Here is a 20,785-nt window from a genome sequence, read left to right as displayed (position 1 = left end):
ACAACCCCCCCGCTCCCACCCCGAGGCTTTAAAAGGACGCCTGCGTTATTAACGATGGAAAGCAGTGGAATGCAACCAGATCGGAATCAAAAGATATCTCGCGATGACCACCTACACTCGTGTCACCGGTCTCGAGCGTGAAGGCGTTCTGAAAGCGGACCTGAATTAGAAAGAGGCAGGCGAAGGAAGCCCTGCCACGCGCTCGTTTTGATTTGCAGGCTGCTTCGCGCCGAGGAGCACATGGTAGCCATCGCTGATCAACCCGCCCCTTTCCCCGGCATACGCACGCCATTTCGTGCACCGCTTTTATTTGGTTAGCTAGCTCGAAAAAGAAACACAAACTTACCTCACTTAGGCGAGTTTTCCCCCATACGACGCGAACCGCGCCACTCGAAACAAAAACAAGACTTTTAGGCGGGGAGCACGCGTTCTCCACCCACTTGCACATCCTTCCAATCACACAGCGAGCCGTCATAGTGCTGCGCCTGCGCGGTGGACTCGACGGCGTAAGTACTTCATATCCCAGCAGGCCTCACAAACAGTAGGGATGTTTTGAAAAGCTTTATTTACAAGCAAAAGAAACACATAAGTGTAAAGAATTGAAAATGAACAAGGGAGAATTAACTTATCACATGTAATAAATGTAGGGGTATTTAATTTTTTCAATAAACAGCTTAACATAATTTAAAGTATTAATGTTATTTTACCTTTTCATGTTTAACATTTTAAATAGTCAATGTTATTGTCATGTCTTAATAGTACAATGAAATTCATATTTGTGCGCACCCTCAGAGCACCTGACAAAAATACAATACAAAATACTGTAAAAAGTATACAGTAGTTAGCATGCAGCATATAAAGTCGTGTAAAAAAATAAAAAATTGTCTTTGTAATAGAATAATAATAATAAATAATTACATTTATATAGCCCTTTTCTCATTAATCAAAGTGCATTGCATATACAGAGAGGAACCACTCCAACCACCACCTATGTGTAGCACCCACCTGGATGATGCGACGGCAGTCATTATTGCACCGGTACACTCACCACACATTAGCTATGAGGTGGTGAAGTGAGAGAGCCAGTTAGAGACGGGGTGATGGACAAGGCTGCAATGGGCAATTTACCGTGGACATTAATATAAATGTTACTCTTTTTGAAAGATTCCCAGGTAGCCTTAATGACCATAGGATTTTATATCTCATCTGAAGAACGGCACCATATTAACAGAATGGTGTGCTCGTCTCGGCACTGGGGCATTGAGATCCACACACAGACCACAGGATAAGCGCCCCCCGCTGGCTCACCAACGCCTCTTCCAGTAGCAACCCAAGCTTTACCTGGACGGTCTCCCATGTTGGCCTGAACATGCTTAGCTTCAGGTGGGCGACCTCTTCTAAAGTCCAGGTGGTATGGCTGCTATTTATTTTAATATATATTTTTAAAAAGTTAACATAGTTATTTCTGTCTGTGGAAAAAGTAAGGCCTCCACTCCACTGCCCACCCTTGGCTCTAATAACTGGTATTGCCCACTAATTTCCTTGAAATGTCTGCCAGTCTTTCACAACGATTGGGAGAAAAGATTTCCTCAATGGTCCATGCAGAATTCATTCATTTTTGTGACGTTTGAGAGGTTTCAAATCCCTCCACAGCATCTTGATTAGATTCAGATGCCGGTTTTGACTGACTTGGCCATTCCAAAACCTTCCACTTTTTTATTTCTTTCTGGAGACCTGAGGCGCTGCTCTGGACCAAGTATAAAATTATATCCAAGGTGAGAGAAGTGTTGGCCTCTGTTATTCTCCTGGAGCGAGATTGTGACGAATATCAACATTTTAGACCTCCATGAGTCTGATTTACTTTTTCATAGGGACAGTATTGCAATCTTCCAAAAATTCGACCTTGAGATTTTCATGAATATCGAAATTTTAAACCCCCTTGAGTCCGATTTACTTTCTCATTGGGACAGTATTGTAATCGTCCAAAAATTCGACCTTGAGATTTTGATGAATATTGACATTTTAGACTTCCGTGAATGATTTACTGTCTTGTAGGGAAAGTATTGCAATCTTCCAAAAATTTGACCTCGAGATTTTCATGAATATTGAAATTTTAAACCCCCCTGCATCCAATTTACTTTCTCATAGGGAAAGTATTGTAATCGTCCAAAAATTTGACCATGAGATTTTGATGAAAACCGACATTTTAGATCTCCCTGAGTCCAATTTACTATCTCATTGGGACAGTATTGGAATCATCCAAAAATTCAACCTCGAGATTTTAGACCTCCATGAATGATTTACTTTCTTGTAGGGAAAGTATTGTAATCGTCCAAAAATTTGACCATGAGATTTTGATGAAAATCGACATTTTAGATCTCCCTGAGTCCAATTTACTATCTCATTGGGACAGTATTGCAATCTTCCAAAAATTCAATCTCAAGATTTTCACAAATATAGAAATTTTAAACCCCCTGCATCCAAGTTACTTTCTCATAGGGAAAGTATTGTAATTGTCCAAAAATTCGACCTCGAGAGTTTGACGAATCTCGAAATTTTAGACCCCCCTGAATCCGATTTACTTTCTCATATGGACAGTATTGTAATCGTCCAAAAATTCAACCTCGAGATTTTGACGAATCTTGACATTTTAGACCTCCATGAATGATTTACTTTCTTGTAGGGAAAGTATTGCAATCTTCCAAAAATTCGATTTTCGAGATTTTCACGAATATCGAAATTTTAAAACCCCCTGCATCCAATTTACTTTCTCATAGGGAAAGTATTGTAATCGTCCAAAAATTTGACCTCGAGAATTTGACGAATCTCGACATTTTAGATCTCCCTGAGTCCAATTTACTTTCTCATTGGGACAGTATTGCAATCTTCCAAAAATTCGACCTAAAGATTTTCACGAATATCGAAATTTTAGACCTCCATGAGTGATTTACTTTCTTGTAGGGAAAGTATTGCAATCTTCCAAATCTTCCTTGATGTTTTAGACATCCCTAAATCTGAAAATACCATTTTTGGAATTATGGCTGTGTGTGCGTGTGTGTGTGTGTGTATAAACACGATAACTTTAGTACGCTTTCACTTAGATCAATGAAGTTTTGCATACAAGTTCTCGGTACAAACCTAATTTCTATCAACGTTTGGGCTATTTCCACTCACCGGAAGAGGTACTTTACCGTTTATTCAGGCAGCTGCAGAGTCAGATTTATTCAGCTTTACTTTTATTATAATCGTTCAATATATTCACTCAATATATCATATATATATATATATATATATATATATATATATATATATATATATATATATGATGACTCAGGCGCCGCAGCGAATGGCAGCCTTTCCAGCAGCTCAGTGTACAACTTTATCTTTCTACCTTTTTCTCTATCTCTCTGATCACAATTACTACTTTCTTTTATGTGGACTCATTCCCTGGATACTTTGTACTACTTTTTGATACTTGGATATGGAATTTTAAATGCCTAGACTCGTCTATTCAGGTAGTCAATTTCTAGTTCTAAGAACAAAGGCCCACGCCGGTGTGGTTCCCTATTTACCTGACGAGGTAAGAAGGTGGTATCGTGGCAGCAGAGCTGGCGCTAAGATAAAGGCTAAGCGGCTGTCTAGGAAGTGGCGATACAAGCCTTCAGTGCCTTCTGTGTGTGTGAGAGAGATAGATAGATAGATAGATAGATAGATAGATAGATAGATAGATAGATAGATAGATAGATAGATAGATAGATAGATAGATAGATAGATAGATAGATAGATAGATAGATAGATAGATAGATAGATAGATAGATAGATAGATCCCAAGGGAAAATTCACAATCCTGGGAAATGTGACCTCGCTACCAAATAAGATCAACGAACTGGCTGCGCTGGTGAAAAATGTCAGAACCTACTGAGAAGGCAGTTTGTTGTATTTTTTTGAAACGTGGCTAACTTCCACCATCCCAGATGCTAATGTGGAGCTACCCGGGTTTAGCACCGTTAGAGCGGACAGAGACGCAAATACCTGTGGGAAGCACAAAGGAGGAGGACTCGCTCTCTATGTTAATACAAGGTGGTGCAAATCTGGACATGTAAACATTAAAGTCTCCACTTGCTGCAGGGACATCGAACTGTTGTTCGTAAGTCTGCATCCCTATTACTTGCCCAGAGAGTTTGGACACGTCATTGTTGTTATCGTTTACATTCCTCCTCGAGCGGATGTGGAGACAGCGAGTGACGTCATCCATTCTGCTGTTGCTAAGTTACAAACACAGCACCCCAAGGCGCTTGTGCTAATCGCTGGAGACTTTAACCATGTGACGCTGGACAAAACATTACCTGCCTTCTCCCAGTATGTGGATTGTAACATCCAGGGAAATAGGACTATTGATTTACTGTATGCAAAAATTAAAGACGTATACAGCGCCACCCCTCTGCCTGCGCTTGGGAAAGCGGATCATAACCTGGTTCTGCTTCAGCCTCACTACAAACCAAAAGTGAGGGAGCTACCTACAACCACACGCTCATTCAGGAAGTGGTCCCCTGAGGTAGAGCAGGCTCTGAGAGACTGGAACTACAGACTGGGATATCCTGCAGGGGTCACATAGTGAGAACATTGAGGAGGTTGTTGACTGCACTACTGACTACATCAACTTCTGTATGGACATTGTAGTTCCAGTAAGAACTGTACGCTGCTATGCTAACAACAAGCCATGGATTACAAGTGACATCAAGGGCCTTTTGAACCAGAAGAAAAGGGCTTTTAAAGGCGGTGATCAGCATGAGCTCAAGCGTGTGCAGAAGGAACTCCGAGTCCAGCTCAGGGCGGCGAAGGAGCAGTACAGGAGAAAGCTGGAGCAGAAGTTGCAGAATAACAGCATGAAGGAAGTGTGGGATGGGATGAAGATCATCACTGGCTGCAGCTCGAAGCGGGGTGCCACCATCGAGAGAGACGTGAAGAGAGCAAAACAAATGATCAACTTCTTTAACAGGTTTGACCACCCTAACCCACTCTCACCTCGGAGTACTGCACCCTCCACACATCCTTGTGCTGATACCAGCACAGGAGAGACATCCCCACAACAACAACAACATTTATTTATATAGCACATTTTCATACAAAAAGTAGCTCAAAGTGCTTTACATAATGAAGAAAAGAAAAATAAAAGACAAAATAAGAAATTAAAATAAGACAACATTAGTTAACATAGAAAAGGAGTAAGGTCCGATGGCCAGGGAGGACAGAAAAAACAAAAAAAAAAAAAACTCCAGAAAGCTGGAGAAAAAAAATAAAATCTGCAGGGGTTCCAGGCCACGAGACCACCCAGTCCCCTCAGGGCATTCTACCTAACATAAATGAAATAGTCCTCTTTGTAGTTAGGGTTCTCACGGAGTCACTTGATGCTGATGGTCATACAGACTTCTGGCTTTTAATCCATCCATCATCGTTGGATCATCATGGTGCTTTGGGTAGATGGTGGTGGCACAAGCCACCACCAACAGGACACCGGAAAAGGAAACAGAAGAGAGAGTAGGGGTTAGTACAGATTTTGAATGAATAGTTATTATAATGAGTTGGATATACAGAGTATCAGGATTAAATTACAGTGAAGTTATGAGAAGGCCATGTTACAGTAATGTGTTTTCAGCAGTTTTTTAAAGTGCTCCACTGTATTAGCCTGGCGAATTCCTACTGGTAGGCTATTCCAGTTTTTAGGTGCATAACAGCAGAAGGCCCCCCGCCTCACCACTTCTTTTAAGTTTTGCTCTTGGAATTCTAAGGAGACACTCAGTTGAGGATCTGAGGTTACGATTTGGAATATAAGGTGTCAGACATTCCGATATATAAGATGGGGCGAGATTATTTAAAGCTTTATAAACCATAAGCAGAATTTTAAAGTCAATTCTGAATGACACAGGTAACCAGTGTAGTGACATCAAAACCAGTGTAGTGACATCAAAAAGTGACATCCCCACCCATAATTACAGCAGCCCAGGTAAGCAGAGAGCTGAGGAGACTTCATGCCAGCATTGCAGTGGGTCCAGATGGAGTATCGCCACGACTGCTGAAGGTCTGTGCATCGGAGCTGGGGGGTCCTCTACAGCGCATCTTCAACCTGAGCCTGGAACATGGGAGAGTCCTGAGGCTTTGGAAAACATCTTGTATCACCCCAGTCCGAAAGGTATCACGTCCTAGTGAGATGATTGACTTCCGGCCTGTCACCCTGACGTCACATGTGATGAAGACCATGGAGTGGCTGCTGCTTCACCACCTGAGGCCACAGTTCCGCCACTCCCTCGACCCTCTGCAGTTCGCATACCAGTAGAAGGTGGGAGCGGAGGATGCCATCATCTATATGCTACACCGATCCCTCTCCCACTTGGACAGAGGCAGTGGTGCTGTAAGAATTATGTTTCTGGACTTCTCTAGCACCTTCAACACCATCCAACCCCTGCTCCTTAGGGACAAGCTGACAGAGATGGGAGTAGATTCATACCTGGTGGCATGGATCATGGACTATCTTACAGACAGACCTCAGTATGTGTGTCTTGGGAACTGCACGTCTGACATTGTGGTCAGCAACACAGGAGCGCCACAGGGGACTGTACTTTCTCTGGTCCTGTTCAGCCTATATACATCGGACTTCCAATACAACTCAGAGTCCTGCCACATGCAAAAGTTCACTGACGACATTGCTATCATGGGCTACATCAGGAGTGGGCAGGAGGAGTGCAGGAACCTAATCAAGGACTTTGTTAAATGGTGCGACTCAAACCACCTACAACTGAACACCAGCAAAACCAAGGAGCTTGTGGTGGATTTTAGGAGGACCAGGCCCTTCATGGACCCCATGATCATCAGAGGTAACTGTGTGCAGAGGGTGCAGGCCTATAAATACCTGGGAGTGCAGCTGGATGATAAATTAGACTGGACTGCCAATACTGATGCTCTGTGCAAGAGAGGACAGAGCCGGTAATACTTCCTTAGAAGACTGGCGTCCTTCAACATCTGCAAAAAGATGCTGCAGATGTTCTACCAGACGGTTGTGGCGAGCGCCCTCTTCTCTGCGGTGGTGTGCTAGGGAGGCAACATAAAGAAGAGGGACGCCTCATGCCTGGACAAATTGGTGAAGAAGGCAGGTTCTATTGTTGGCACGGAGCTGGACAGTTTAACATCTGTGGCAGAGCGACGGGCGCTGAGCAGGCTCCTATCAATTATGGAGAATCCACTGCATCCACTGAACAGAATCATCTCCAGACAGAGGAGCAGCTTCAGCGACAGACTGCTGTCACCATCCTGCTCCACTGACAGACTGAGGAGATTGTTCCTTCCCCAAACTATGCGACTCTTCAGTTCCACCCGGGGGGTTAAACGTTAACATTATATTAAGTTATTGTCTGTTTGTATACCTGCATTGTTATCAGTTTTTAATTTAATATTGTTTTTATCAGTATGCTGCTGCTGAATTATGGGAATTTCCCCTTGGGATTAATAAAGTTATCTATCTATCTATCTATCTATCTATCTATCTATCTATCTATCTATCTATCTATCTATCTATCTATCTATCTATCTATCTATCTATCTATCTATCTATCTATCTATCTATCTGTCTGTCATCATCATTATTATGTAGCACCTTTCCTATCTATCTAACTATCTATGTAACATTTATTATTAGTCTGATACGTTTATCCAACATTTTAAATAGAAAATCATTAAAACCATGTTGTCCATTGACAATGTCAAGAATTAGTAATATTTCCCATTTAAATGATGTTATACAATCATTTGTCCTTGTTGTGATTTGTCAAGGAGAGACAAACCTATAAAATAAGAATATTTTATAAAGGAATGGCCTGTCATTGACAGTATGAGGTGAAGTGACTTACTCAGGGTCACACAATGGTGTCAGTAGTGGGATTTGAACCCACAACCTCGGTGCAGTTAACAAGTATGCCATACTGCCAGCACATCTGCCTATGTAACGAACACTTGACATTTGAGATACCGTTGGTTCCATTTTATCTGAAGCACTTTATAAACGTGTCATCCATCCATTCATCCATTTTCTTAAGTAGAGACTTGGAGTGCTGCAGCCTGTCTTATCAGACACAAGGCAAGAACAGCACCAGGACAAAAGGCCAGTCCATTGCAGAGTGAAATGACACACTGTTGTGCTTTTCTAAATGCAGAGTAGGATAAAGAATAATAATAAAAAATAAAAATAAATTTAAAAAAGGCCAGATAATGACAACCAACACACACATCATGGACCAGATCACCTAAGCTGCATGTCTTTGGACTAAGTAAGAAAACCAGGGCAACTGTAGGAAACTCACATGGAGAACATGCCAAGTCCTCACCCTGGTCTCTTTTTTGTAAGGTGGCAGCGCTACCACTGCACCTTTTACCGTTTAGAATTTGATTTCATTCACCCTTTGTCGTTCACTCTCTTTACGGTCATTTTAAGGTGGCCTTTCCTCTCTAATCCTTTAAGTTAGTTCGCCTAATTTGTTCCATAACATTACTAGCTGTTCTTCTTCGCCGTTTATTTCAGAATACGCGATTCTTTGTTGGTAGAAAACTTTCTCCATCGGTGAACACGGACGCAAATGCATCGTTATCGCAAATAGGGCTGGCGACGTCTGTAACCGACGAAAAAAACGCACACGCCTTGTCTTGCAAATGCTACTGGGAAGTGAAGTCTTTAGCGTTTGCAATCGTACGGACATTTTTTTGCTAGGGATTCTTTACAGTCTTTACAATTTACATCGTATGGGAATGTGTGGATGTGCGAGGGATTCTGGGAAATGAAGTTTGCCTGGGGATTCTGGGAAGTGAAGGCTAAAGACCATATCTGCGCATGCGCTTATTATAGTGCAATGGGCGGTTTTTCGGCGCAAGGAACGCATTTCAGTATCCGCTTAATTGATGTGCGGTCGTCTTGTCGTTTGCTTTAAGTTGTCAGTCGTGGAAATTGAGGAGATGGCTTTAAGGGGGGTCGTTTGACACATGAGGTAAGTGCTTAGAGTTTGTTCATGCGACAGAAGCACAGGCGAGTGCCGTGTGTCTGCTCGGCCCGTGAGGTGACAGGAAGGAGAGCGTGCCAAAAGGAAGGGGACCATCACATTAAAGCAAACTCGCGCATCTCCTGCGGTCTATTAAGGAGACGTCTTTTGTGGCTGCCCGCCAAAGAGGGGCATGCAGCGGTTACTTTTTAGCGGCGGGCGGCTTTCTTTTTGTGTCGCCTCAGGCAAGAGTGCGATGTGACACGACGAGTCGTTTAGTCAATGGATTGTAGCACGTTATGATTTTTTTTAAATAATTGACTGTAGTAGTCAGTGGTTACTTTGAAATGCCCCAAGTGATAAAAATGTCAGGCTGTTCCAATTCAAACCTTTATATGTGCTTTCATTTCTTGGCATTCACCAATACGTGAAGGTGAGCGTAGAGCAGGGTCACTAGAATGTGCCGAGCAAAGAGACACGAAGAAGACCACCCAACTCATCGTCAAACAACGCTGACTGATTTCGGACCCGGGACTGTGGAGGCATTCTGATTTATTGACGCGAGCGTCGGGAGGGAGCGGGTGCACTTGTTATGGCAAAGGTGAGCCTACAATCGTCCGCAGTTGTGTCTTGAGCAGAACTGCACCGCACCTGCGAGCTGCTAATGTTTTGTTGTTTTCAAAAATATTTTCAAATTCGTACTGCTGAGCTTCTCAAAACGTAGAGTAAGATAAAAAGTAAATAAATAAACGAAAGGCCGGATGATAAACGGTACATACACGAACAACAGGGGTCGGCCCACCGAACCGGCATGCCTTTGGACATATGGGCATATTTTTAAAATATGAAAGAACTATAAAAAGAAGAAAAAAATGCCGGTTTAGCTAACGTTCATAGAAAGGGTGTAAAGTTATTATCTAAAATTCGCAAATTCTGTTCTGGTGACCCCCAGGGGCTGCAGGTTTTTGTTCCAACTAGAGATGGGAAAATGATACCGAAGCTTGTGTCAGTCAATCTGAAGCGTAGTGAGTCAAATCATCGAGTCAAACCACCGCTGTCACGTAACCCGTGACGTTTGAAGCTCCGAACGTCATCAGTGCTTCACAGTGCGCTTTATTGGTTTGATAGCTTTGGCGCTAAATGAACAGGTAGCCTATTTATATAAAATGCGTCATTCTCATTAAACAATGTCAAGTTGTGAGAGATTCGCAGAACTTTGGTAACAGATGACGACGAACAGCGGAAAATGGCGTTCAAGAGTTAAATAGTATCAATGGACAAGGACCTTAGCGAAATAAAATGAACACAGACTTGTCTGACCTTTAACTCGTGACGTGTGGCTGAAACAGCGAGTGCCGCTTCACTTGATTTCTTGCCTTGACCTCAGTTAACCACCAGATGTCACTGTTCATACTACGGCTGAGGCTTCAAAGCTTCGAATCTTTATCCGCACAAATAGAAAGAAAGCTTCACGACGCTTCATTTTCCCATTATTAGTTCCAACCAACCACAGTGGACTCCTAGCCTAATTAAATGAGTTGTCACAGTTTCTGTGTTTTGGGGTCTGTGAAGGAAATTAGAGAAGTAAGCATGTTAAGTTCTAATAAAAATCGAACATTATGTATGTATGTATGTTCATCCCGATTTCCAGTCGGCCTTTCCATTATTGACTAATTAGCGGGTCTGACGCTTAAGCAGTTGCAGCTTTTTAGCATTTTGTGGTGGCTTCTTTTTAATTGTCACTAATAGGATACAATAAAGGGAGCAGAAAACCAGTGACGTGCGGTAAGGTTCAGTGCTGGTAACTCCTTTAGAATGAGATTTACAAATATATGAACCCCAAAGAGTAGCTTATTCATTATTCAATTGGCAGCCTGCACACTTGACTACAGGTTATATTTTATATTTCATTGGCATTCTTTACACACACAGGTAAGGCACATATTTCGATAAGAAAGATCATTACATTTATAGCGGAGAGAGCGCATTTGTTCCTCACTCTCCATGTGTTCTAAATCCGCCGTTGCGATTCCACAATTCAAACTCATTCAATACAAATGAAAGTATAGAGTGGTGTACAAAAAAAAAAGGATTTCAATTGTGACCTTAATTGAAATATTTCATTGTTTTTGAAAGCTTTTAATTCTGATGCTTTAATCAATTATAATACAGACTGTTCAACAAAAGGATAACAAGAAAAGCAAAAGAATAAAAAGTAAATTTTGACCTTAAATAAAATAATGATTGGATTTTTTTTTTCTTAGTCTGATCCCACTTTTTATAAAATTGAAAACGGTTTATGGTCGTACTTTTTATTTGTAAATGACGTCCATGTGAATTTCCCCTTGGGATTAATAAAGACTATCTGTCTGTCTATCTATCTCTTCGCGAAAAACTCCACTTTCTTGTAAAAGTCCTCCTTACTTTCCTTTAGTTTTAAAAGTCTTAATCTTCCATTTGAGTAGTCAGTCGGAACAAAAAACATAAAAATAAATGGCCCACCGCAGTGCGCTTGACTTTCTGATGTCACGTATCGGTGCCCCTCTGTGGAGAACAGCAGCAACAAGAACCCATTGGGCTCACATGCTCCCCCTTCAGGCCGGCTCGGTACTTTCTGTCTCACCTTGTGCCTGTTCACTGCGGTTTTATGTCTGATCAGTAAGACTAAATATGTCACACTCATTCATTAAAGATATTAGCCAGTCTGTGGACAGTCAGGGTGTATAATAAATGTGTCTGCAAACATTATATTGGCGTCATACAGAGAGACCGCGACAGGCATGCGTATCAACCCCGTCAGTGTGTGAGGAGAGTGCAGTCCCAAGGGAGGTGAGGCTCGTCGCTGCCACACATCACATTTCTCACCTTGTATTTGAACAGGAAATGTGCCAATTGAGCGATTTTGACTATAAAAACGATCAAAATTATTGGAATCATACAGAAAGACAATTTATAGCACAGACCAGTGGACACATTTATTTTATGTTATCATTATTAGTTTTTTGTTTTTTTTTTAACTTTTCATGATGACCTCCGCTGACCGCACGCCACTGCAAACAACACAGAATTAAGGGAAAAAGCTTAGGAAAACAACAAAAAAGGAGTCAAGCATTTAAAGCTATAGCAAAAAGTAGAAACATATCTAAATGTCATATTATGTAAAAATCAGAGTGCTGTGCTTTTCTGCTGTCACATCAGGTTCCGGCGCTATGGGTGACATCACTTCTGGTTCTCAACATCCTGGGTGACATTACTTCCCATTGTGACAGCATCACTTCCTGTCCCAGTCCCGAAGATGAGTTTCTTGCGCAATGGGTGACGTCACTTCCAGTCTCGGCCGCATCGCTTCCGGTTTCCGGCCCCAAAGACATCACTTCCGGTTTTCGTTGTCCTGGGTGACATCACTTCCCATCGCGACTTCATCATTTCCTGTCCCAGTATCGAAGATGAGTTTCCAGTGCTATGGGTGATGTCACTTCTAGTCTCGACTGCATCACTTCCGGTTTCTGGCCCCAAAGATGTCACTTCCTGTTCTCGGCATCGTGGGTCATGTCACTGTGGTGATCTTGTTAGGTTCGTAATTTAATCATTACACAGGACTGAAAGAGATAATAACTTATCATATTGTAAGTATTCCTTAATAGACCTTAATAATCAACTATCATTACAGTCACTTCCTGTCTCGACCGCATTACTTCTGGTTTCTGGCCCTGAAGTCGTCGCTTCCTGTTCTCGGTGGCGTGGGTGACATCACTTCCTGTTCTGGTTCTGAATATATCCGTTCCGGTTTCTGTGCTATGAGGGTGACATCACTTCCGGTTTGGGTCACTGCCTTTAAAGCCGCCATCTTATCAATGTAAATTCAGTTGGACTTGGACTTGAACCTGAACGCAATTACCAAACAAGTGAGCCTTTTGCAGCCTGGGCCTGTAATACGGGTGGCTGCCCCAAACCTTTGACGTCTCTTTGTTAAAACAGATATACGGCCAAATGGCTGGTCTCAAATGGAGCCATAAGTCTGCGTAGGGCTGGATTGCAATTTGCAGTGTAGAGGGCCGCGCTGAGATCAAGAAAAGGAGGATGTCACGTACCCCGATAATCGGCGGAGAAGATCAGTAGCCACTTTTAAGCACAGTGCTCTGTCACGTGCACTTTGAAGGTCCTCCTTTAGTTGCTTGGTGAGAGCCCCTTGTGACATTTTTCTTTGGAATGGACCTGAAGCTATCAAGGCAGGATGGGTTAAGAGTGGGCTTCTTCAGAATAGGAACACAGAGAGGTACGGATGAGGTGAGAAATGGGACCAGCAGAACCTGAGGAACAGGACTTCAGAACAGAGGTAGGAGTGGGCTGTGTGTGTGTGTGTGGAGGGGGGGATCGGACCACCATTTTGATTCTAGAGTTAATTCTTTGAAACCGAATGGGTCCGTGCTGACAAAACGAGGCTTCAAGACTGTCCTCGGAAATTGAAAGGAAGAAAAGAGTTTAATTGTAGAGAGTCCCTTATTGATATATTTGACTTTATCCCTACAGAAAGTGCGCACACAGAATTAGGAGCAGATGATATGCGCTGGTAAATACAGGAAGGCTGCATCAATAAATAAAAAGGAGCAAGTTACAAAAAGCACAGCAAATGAAATGTGGTCGCTAGTTAAGTGTTCTTTTTGTGCTTGAATGGAAGGCAGCCCTAAGATGTCAATTTCTGTGTAGTTCCAAAGATGTCTCCCACTTCTTTTTCACAGAGAACTGGCGCCCCCTGCCTGCATCAGTGGAAACGTCTCTGCAGCAAGTCGTCCTTTGTCTCCCAGAGCAGCGATGTGACGGTAAAGACCACCATGACGAGAGACCAGCAAGTCGCTGAGAAGACGGTTACATCCCGTTGAACATGGCCTCCTTCAAAGTAAACATCAAGGAAGAGGATTGTGAGTGGGGGTCATCCAGCCCGGCCTCCCAGAAGGGCCTGCAAGTGAAGCAGGAAAAGCCTGAATGGGGGCCTCCCAGTTTGAAAGAGGAGGCATACGGTGCAGTCAAAGGAGAGACTCTGGAGCAGGCGGAGACCCAAAAGGGAAACGTGTTCGGCGTCGTCAAAGAGGAGGACAGTAACTCCACCTTAAGGCCTCATCCGGTGCCCCCCAAAGAGCTCCTTGACATGGGTCCACTTTCTCCTCTGCCGCCTTCTGTCCGGTGCAAGTCTGAGGACGGAACGTTCAAAGAGGGCGGCCTCAAAAGTGGTGAGGAAGAGGAGCAGACACCATTGGTAAGACGGGCTGAAACAGGTGAGTAATGGGATTGGGTGAAACAAATCAACCGCTTGATTCCATGCACATTGAGAATAAGGAAGAGTCGGAAACCGGATGTGCTTTACGGGGCAATGACCCCTTCCTGTCCTCTTCTGCTTTCACACAATGAACAGCTTCAGTGGGGTTCCTAATGTCTAAAGCAGCGGTTCTCAACCTGTGGGGCGTGCCCCCCCTAGCAAAAAAAGGGGGCGCGAAGATGTGAAAAAAAGAAAACAAGAATCGAAAACATGAAAAATACATCTATTGAAACCAAAACAAATTAACTTAAACTACATTCTGAAACTTTCTGTGAAAGCGCGAGAAATAAGAAGAGGTGGGCAGTGTTGCCATATGTGGTGTAATTTCGCTATTCGTAGAGAAATTTTAAACTTGTAGCGGTGTATCAGCAGCAAAAAATATAGGAATAAATTTTATTAGGGTTTCAAAAAAACGTTAGGGGTGCGCGATTAAAACTGTTATGAAAACTTGGGTCGCAAATACTTAAACATTGAGAAACGCTTCTCTAAAGGGCTGAACACACCACATTGCTTTTAAATCGGAACTTTCTTAAACATTAGAACACTCTGGATGAGAAAAGGCCATTCAGCCCAACAAAGCGCGCCAGTCCTGTCCACTTAATGCGTAAGTGGTTCTCAAACTGTGGGGCACGCCCCCCTTATGTGGTATAATTTCGTTATTTGTATGGAAATTTTAAACTTGTAGCGGTGTATCGGCAGCAAAAAATATAGGAATAAATTTTATTAGGGTTTCAAAAAAACGTTAGGGGGGCCCGATTAAAACTGTTATGAAAACTCGGGTCGCAAATACTTAAAGGTTGAGAAACGCTGGAATAGAGGTTTATTTTATAAACTGTTGTATGCATTGATTGACACTGTATGTAAATTCATTTTACTCTGGTTGGTTCGTTGGTTTTCACCCAAATGATTTATATCAAATAAAAGTCTATTGTATTATATTCTGGTACTTATAGCTTTTGAGTTGTGCCACCACCCTTGATATTTCTGTGCAGATAACAATTCTCCATTGTCGTTGCTTATAGTACATCTGTTGATGTCTTAGTCATCCTTCAGTACATTTTGTATATTACATCATCCTTTCGTCTAGTTCATTCTTCATTTACTTGACCATTTCTGTATTTTTCCTAAACCAAATCTTATATTTATTTCAGTGTACATTTTGTTGTTCACTTCACCTTTATCTCGTTTCCCACATTTATTAACCCTTTATGCTATTTCTTTAAGATGAATGCTGTGTTACCCTACGTTATTCTTCCACACTATGGGGACGCGTTTCTGCATCGCAGTGATGACTCGACTCTCATGGTTGAGCTCAATATCTGGAGAGGTTCCCATTCCACAGGGCTCACTCTGTTCAAGCGGCCAAATGAATTTCAGTCGGCTGTTCTGAGAATTTTGAAGGGGGTAAAGACCTTCTCACAAGTTTTGAATGCCTTTATGACTTAAATATCTTTGAAATGGTGCTCTGTGTTTCCCATGGTTCCCCTTACATTTTGTCTGATGACCTGAAGACGTTTGTTGTGATAAATATACAAAAATAGAGGATTTCAGGAAGGGTGCAAATACTTTTTCATGGCACTTTTTTTTGTCTTTTTCATTGTAACATTTTGTGAATTACATCTGCTTTTATAGTGTAATGTGCCTTCGCCCCTTGCTGTGTGGACAGGCACCCAAACAAATCCCAGTTGCTCAGCTTACTGTTGCTGATTGGCTGCCTGCTGTCATAACATTTCCTATGGGGTGTTTTTAGTTATTTCTTATAAGCGTCTCAATTCTTTTTGTCTGTCTCCTTGCAGATTTACAAGAGTGTAATAAGTGCCCTGATGCTCAGCCTGCTTGTCAGTTCACGACCCAGTGGAAGCCAAGTGGTGATGATGATGATGATGAAGTCATAAAATCAAACTCCAAGACTGGAAAATTGAAATTGCGCCCCCTGCCGGTCATTAAGTTGTCAAGAATAGAAATCAAGACTCAACGAAAGCAAAACGCGTTAAAGCCCGTGACGTTAAATATCTGTAAAGAGTGCGGGAAAACATTTACTCGCAAGTCTGATTATAAGCAACACCTGAGGGTTCACACCGGAGAGAAGCCGTACCGCTGCGCTGAATGTGGGAAGAAATTCTCGCACCGAAGTCATCTCTCCACCCACACCAGGAACCACACGGGTGAGAAGCCTTATTCTTGTTCCGACTGTGGCAAACATTTCTCTCAACGAGGCAATCTTGAGAGACATACAAGAATTCACAGTGGGGAGAAACCCTACTGTTGTAATGAGTGTGGAAAACGATTCTCACAGAGAGGCAATCTTCAGATTCATGCTAAAATTCACACCGGTGAAAAGCCATATTTCTGTAGCATCTGTGGAAAACAGTTCTCGCAAAGCAGTAGTCTGAAGAAACATTTGAGAATTCACTCCAGAAAGAAGCCAATTTGTTGTACGGAATGTGGTAAAAACTTCCTCGATACTCAGAATCTGAAGCTGCACCAGAGAATCCATGCCTCAACGAAGCCCCATGGCTGTACAGAGTGTGGAAAACGCTTCTCACTAATCACCAGCCTTCAGATCCACACGAGAATTCACAGTGCAGAAAATGGGTTTTGCTGCTCTGAATGTGGCAAACGATTTTCCCGCCTGAGCAACCTTCAGTCGCACAGCAGAATTCACACGGGCGAGAAGCCGCATAGCTGTTTTGAATGCGGCAAGAGGTTTTCTCACACGTGCAACCTTCAGAGACACATCCGAACTCACACGGGAGAGAAGCCACACTGCTGTGCTGACTGCGGTAAGCAGTTCTCACACATCGGCAATCTGCAGAGACACTCTAGAATCCACACGGGCGAGAAACCATATTGCTGTGCCGAATGTGGCAAGCAGTTCACACAGAGGAAGACGCTTCTGGTACACCACAGAATCCACACCGGCGAGAGGCCGTATTGCTGTGCAGAGTGTGGGAAATGCTTCACGGAGCGGAAAACCTTTCAGATACACTACAGGCGGCGGCACGCTAGAGAGAAGCCCTATTGTGCTCAATGCGACAAGCACTTCTCGCATGTTTCTAACCTTCAGAGACACCTGGCAAGTCATATTTAAGAGAACAAAATGGACGACAAAACAATAGTTGCCACTGGAAAAATCTTCCAAAAAAAAATAACCTACCAGCAGCAGAGAGACTGAGGGACCACCCTTCAGCCCACATAACAGAACAGGAGTGGTAGTCACGTGGCACATACGTATTCCACCAGAAGGGATAGTTGATGCCAGAAAGAGAAACCGTTGTAGACATTTCAGTACCATGTGACTCTTCAGTATTAAGAAAAAATATTAAGGAAACTCAATCTGAGATGTGCAACATCTAAACTGACATTATCAAGGTGGTGCTCTAGAGTTCACAGGGCTAATTAGGGGAAGCTTTCAGGCCCATCCTGTCATCCTCCTGGTTTCAATTAATCTCTATGATCTATAGAAGGTAAGGTGGCTGCTACATTTTTATCATGACCACATGAAGTTTTTTTTTCTGCTGTGCACATGCAGCAGGAGTGTCGCAAATGCACAGAAAGTGTGCAGACTTTAAAAGTTCGTCAAATTTATAAATGATGTGTAATGTCACCTATATCTGACTTCTGAGCTAGACGGTGATTGTTAAAATGTACGGATTTTCAGCTGGTCCCATTCTACTTCTCTGGTTACATCAACTGCATAACAATCTGGACACTCGGTCACCAGCTGCTGTTGAAGCCAAGCGCATACAAGCCAATACATCACATGGTCAAAGGTAGGTGGACACCCACGCATCACACCAGCACATGCTTGTTGGACCATCGCATCCCAAACCTGGAGGTGGTCTTTACCCCCTTGCGGCTTTATTGACCTCCACACAATATTTGGACATGGCTAAAGCACAACAGCATTAGTGAGGTCAGGCACTGATGTTGGCAAACAGCCTAATGGTGTTCAGTCAGCTCAGGTTCTTCCACATTAGGCTTGTAGGAACCTCCCTTGGTGATGCTGAAACGGCAAACTGGAAGTCATCAATCCTGTAGAATGACGAGCATCGAGATTTCCCCTTCCTCACCCCATCCCTACTGGTCCACCCTCCATCCCACTTTACAGCTGGCTCTCCTGCCAGTGGCCGACCCCAGAGTCATCTTTCAGTCTACCGAATGGTGAAGTGTGCTTCACCACTGCAGGGTCCGAAGACCGTGTGCTCTACATGGCGTAGGCTTGGCTGCTTTACTGAAGATCGGGTCTCATGCTGATGTTACTTCCACACTTTCTACTGAGGATGGCTGATTTCTGACACTCTTGAGCACTCCGTGGTCAAATCGTGTGAGCTTGTGTGGCTCGCCAGTTATCAGTCATACCGACACATCACTTGGACCGGAGAACGGACACGGCAGTCGTAGGGAGCAACATTTCTTATCCAAATATATTTGTGTATTTCACATTTTACAATGAATCGTAGAGTCAGTTTCACACATCTCTGCTGTCCACCTCTATTTTGCTGTTTTTGTATTAATGTGCCTTTTCCCTATGTAGTTTGCCCCCTTCGTTTTACTTGAATAATGACAATAACAAAAAAAAGAACATGTGAGGGCAAATGACACTGAAAGACAAGCGGCAGTTCCACTAGTCTGAGCGGGAGATAAGAACAGCTTCAATGAGCAGGACGCCTGGAAAAGCTAAAGTTCAAAATGTGACCTCCTCTCCCTGGTCCTTAACCACCGCCTGTAGTCAGAGGGACTTTTGTTGTTGCTTAATTGTGTTTATGGTTTCTTCTTCTTTATTTTATTTTTTTGTGACTATAATGTTTTTGTTTTTTTGGTTTTTTTTTGTAAAGCACTCTGGGAGGCACTTTTTGTATGGAGATGTTGCTGTTGTGACCTCTTAACTAACGCCTGTTACATTCCAATAAAATGGAGCAATTTCAGACCGTCTGTCAAGCCCTTACCAGTCTGCCAGTTCATTGGACAAATCTGCACACTTTATGTTTATGACTGGAGTGATTGAGGTAGTGGGGTTAGCACACGGCACCCACTGTGAGGAGATCGAGAGATCGCCACTGTCTCCCTTGCAGGGTTTAGAGGATGAATTGTTAGATAAGCGGTTTTAACCAAGTGTGTCTAAGTTTGTCACGGGATTTAAGGTCTTTGAACATTAGAACAATCGAGACAAGGACAGGCCATTCACGCCAATAAAGCTCACCAGTCCTATCCACTTAACTCTCCTGAAATAACATCAAGTCGAGTTTGGAAAGCCCCTAAAGTCTTATTGTCTACCACACTACTTGGTCGCTTATTCCACATGTCTGTTCTTCTCTGTGTGAAGAAAAATATCCTTAAGGGTAAGTTTAATACAAATATTAACAAGTGTCTAAGTGTGTCCCCGTGTTCTTGATGAACTCATTTTAAAGTCATCGTCTTTATCCACTGAACTCATTCCCTTCATAATTTTAAACATTTCACTCAGGTCTCCTCTTCATCTTCTTTTGCTTAAACTGTAAAGGCTCAGCTCTTTTAATCTTCTATCATAACTCATCCCCTGTAGCCCCTGAATCAGCCTAGTCGCTCTTCTCTGGACCTTCTCTAGTGTTGCTGTGTCCTTTTTGTAGCCTGGAGACCCAAACTGCACACAGGACTCCAGATGAGGTCTCACCAGTGTGTTATAAAGCTTGAGCAGAACCTCCTATGACTTGTACTCCACACGTCAAGGCGCTATATAACCTGACAATTTGTTAGCCTTCTTAATGGCTTCTGAACACTGTCAGTGTTTGGGGCTCAGGTTACTGTGCCATGTCCAACATTTTCATCCACCGTTGTTGTTTGTCCTGTTTTGGCACAGTACAGTCTGGAGTTAACATGAATTTTCATTTGGATTTTATGTAATGGACTTAACGATAAGAGTCCAGTTGTTGAAATGGAGTGACAATTAAACACCTTATATTTATAAAACAAACAAGCAAAACCAGAAACGTTGTGTGTGCATATATCTTCATCTTCATCACAGTACAATGCCCTAGTACTTCCCCTTTGCTATAACAACCCTAAATTAGATATGGTCCAACCAATGAACTTCTCGGGTCACATCATTAGTGGATTTGGATCCACCTGTGTACAATCAAAGTGTCACATGACCTGTCACATGATGTCTGCATAAATCGACCTGTTATCTGAAAGGCCCCTGACTCTGCAACATCATTAAGCAAGCATCATGAAGACCCAAGGAGCACTCCAGGTAGGTCAGAGACAACGCTCTGGAGATGTAAAGATCAGCATTGGGTTGTAAAAAATATATATGTGGAGCACCATTGAATCTATTATTACAAAACCAGTACAAACCTGACAAGAGAAGGCCAACCACCAAAACTCATGGAAGAAGCAATATACAGTGCATCCAGAAAGTATTCCCAGCGCATCACTTTTTCCACATTTTGTGATGTTACAGCCTTATTCC

The 20,785-nt window shown here is 42.8% G+C and overlaps 2 protein-coding genes across 3 annotated transcripts in view; one reads left to right on the top strand and one right to left on the bottom strand.

Annotated features, from left to right (window-relative positions):
• The window catches only part of LOC114643684 (E3 SUMO-protein ligase ZBED1), a 36,994-nt gene extending 36,476 nt beyond the window's left edge, over positions 1–518 (bottom strand). The window contains exon 1 of one of the 2 annotated variants that reach the window (XM_028792196.2): positions 347–518. The gene's annotated coding sequence lies outside the window, so the exon portion shown is untranslated. The remainder of the gene's footprint in view (positions 1–346) is intronic. The other variant, XM_051927825.1, reaches the window with a different exon arrangement.
• An 8,379-nt stretch (positions 519–8,897) lies between these two features.
• On the top strand, positions 8,898–19,665 carry LOC114643672 (gastrula zinc finger protein XlCGF26.1-like). Its single transcript, XM_028792182.2, has 3 exons — positions 8,898–9,029; positions 13,760–14,293; positions 16,131–19,665. The coding sequence occupies exons 2-3, from the start codon at positions 13,903–13,905 to the stop codon at positions 17,423–17,425; spliced, it is 1,686 nt and encodes a 561-aa protein (XP_028648015.1). The 5' UTR covers positions 8,898–9,029; positions 13,760–13,902; the 3' UTR covers positions 17,426–19,665.
• The last annotated feature ends 1,120 nt before the right edge of the window (positions 19,666–20,785 follow it).

Source organism: Erpetoichthys calabaricus, chromosome 5, assembly GCF_900747795.2.
Source record: "Erpetoichthys calabaricus chromosome 5, fErpCal1.3, whole genome shotgun sequence".
Lineage (NCBI taxonomy): Eukaryota > Metazoa > Chordata > Cladistia > Polypteriformes > Polypteridae > Erpetoichthys > Erpetoichthys calabaricus.
The sequence above is the reverse complement of the archived record's forward strand: the minus strand, read 5'-3'. Positions and strand labels throughout refer to the sequence as shown.

Excerpts from the sequence above, each read along its gene's own strand:
- LOC114643672 (XM_028792182.2), top strand. The coding sequence starts at position 13,903 with ATGGCCTCCTTCAAAGTAAACATCAAGGAAGAGGATTGTGAGTGGGGG. Across the intron at positions 14,294-16,130 it reads GGTAAGACGGGCTGAAACAG|ATTTACAAGAGTGTAATAAG; the intron begins GTGAGTAATGGG and ends GTCTCCTTGCAG.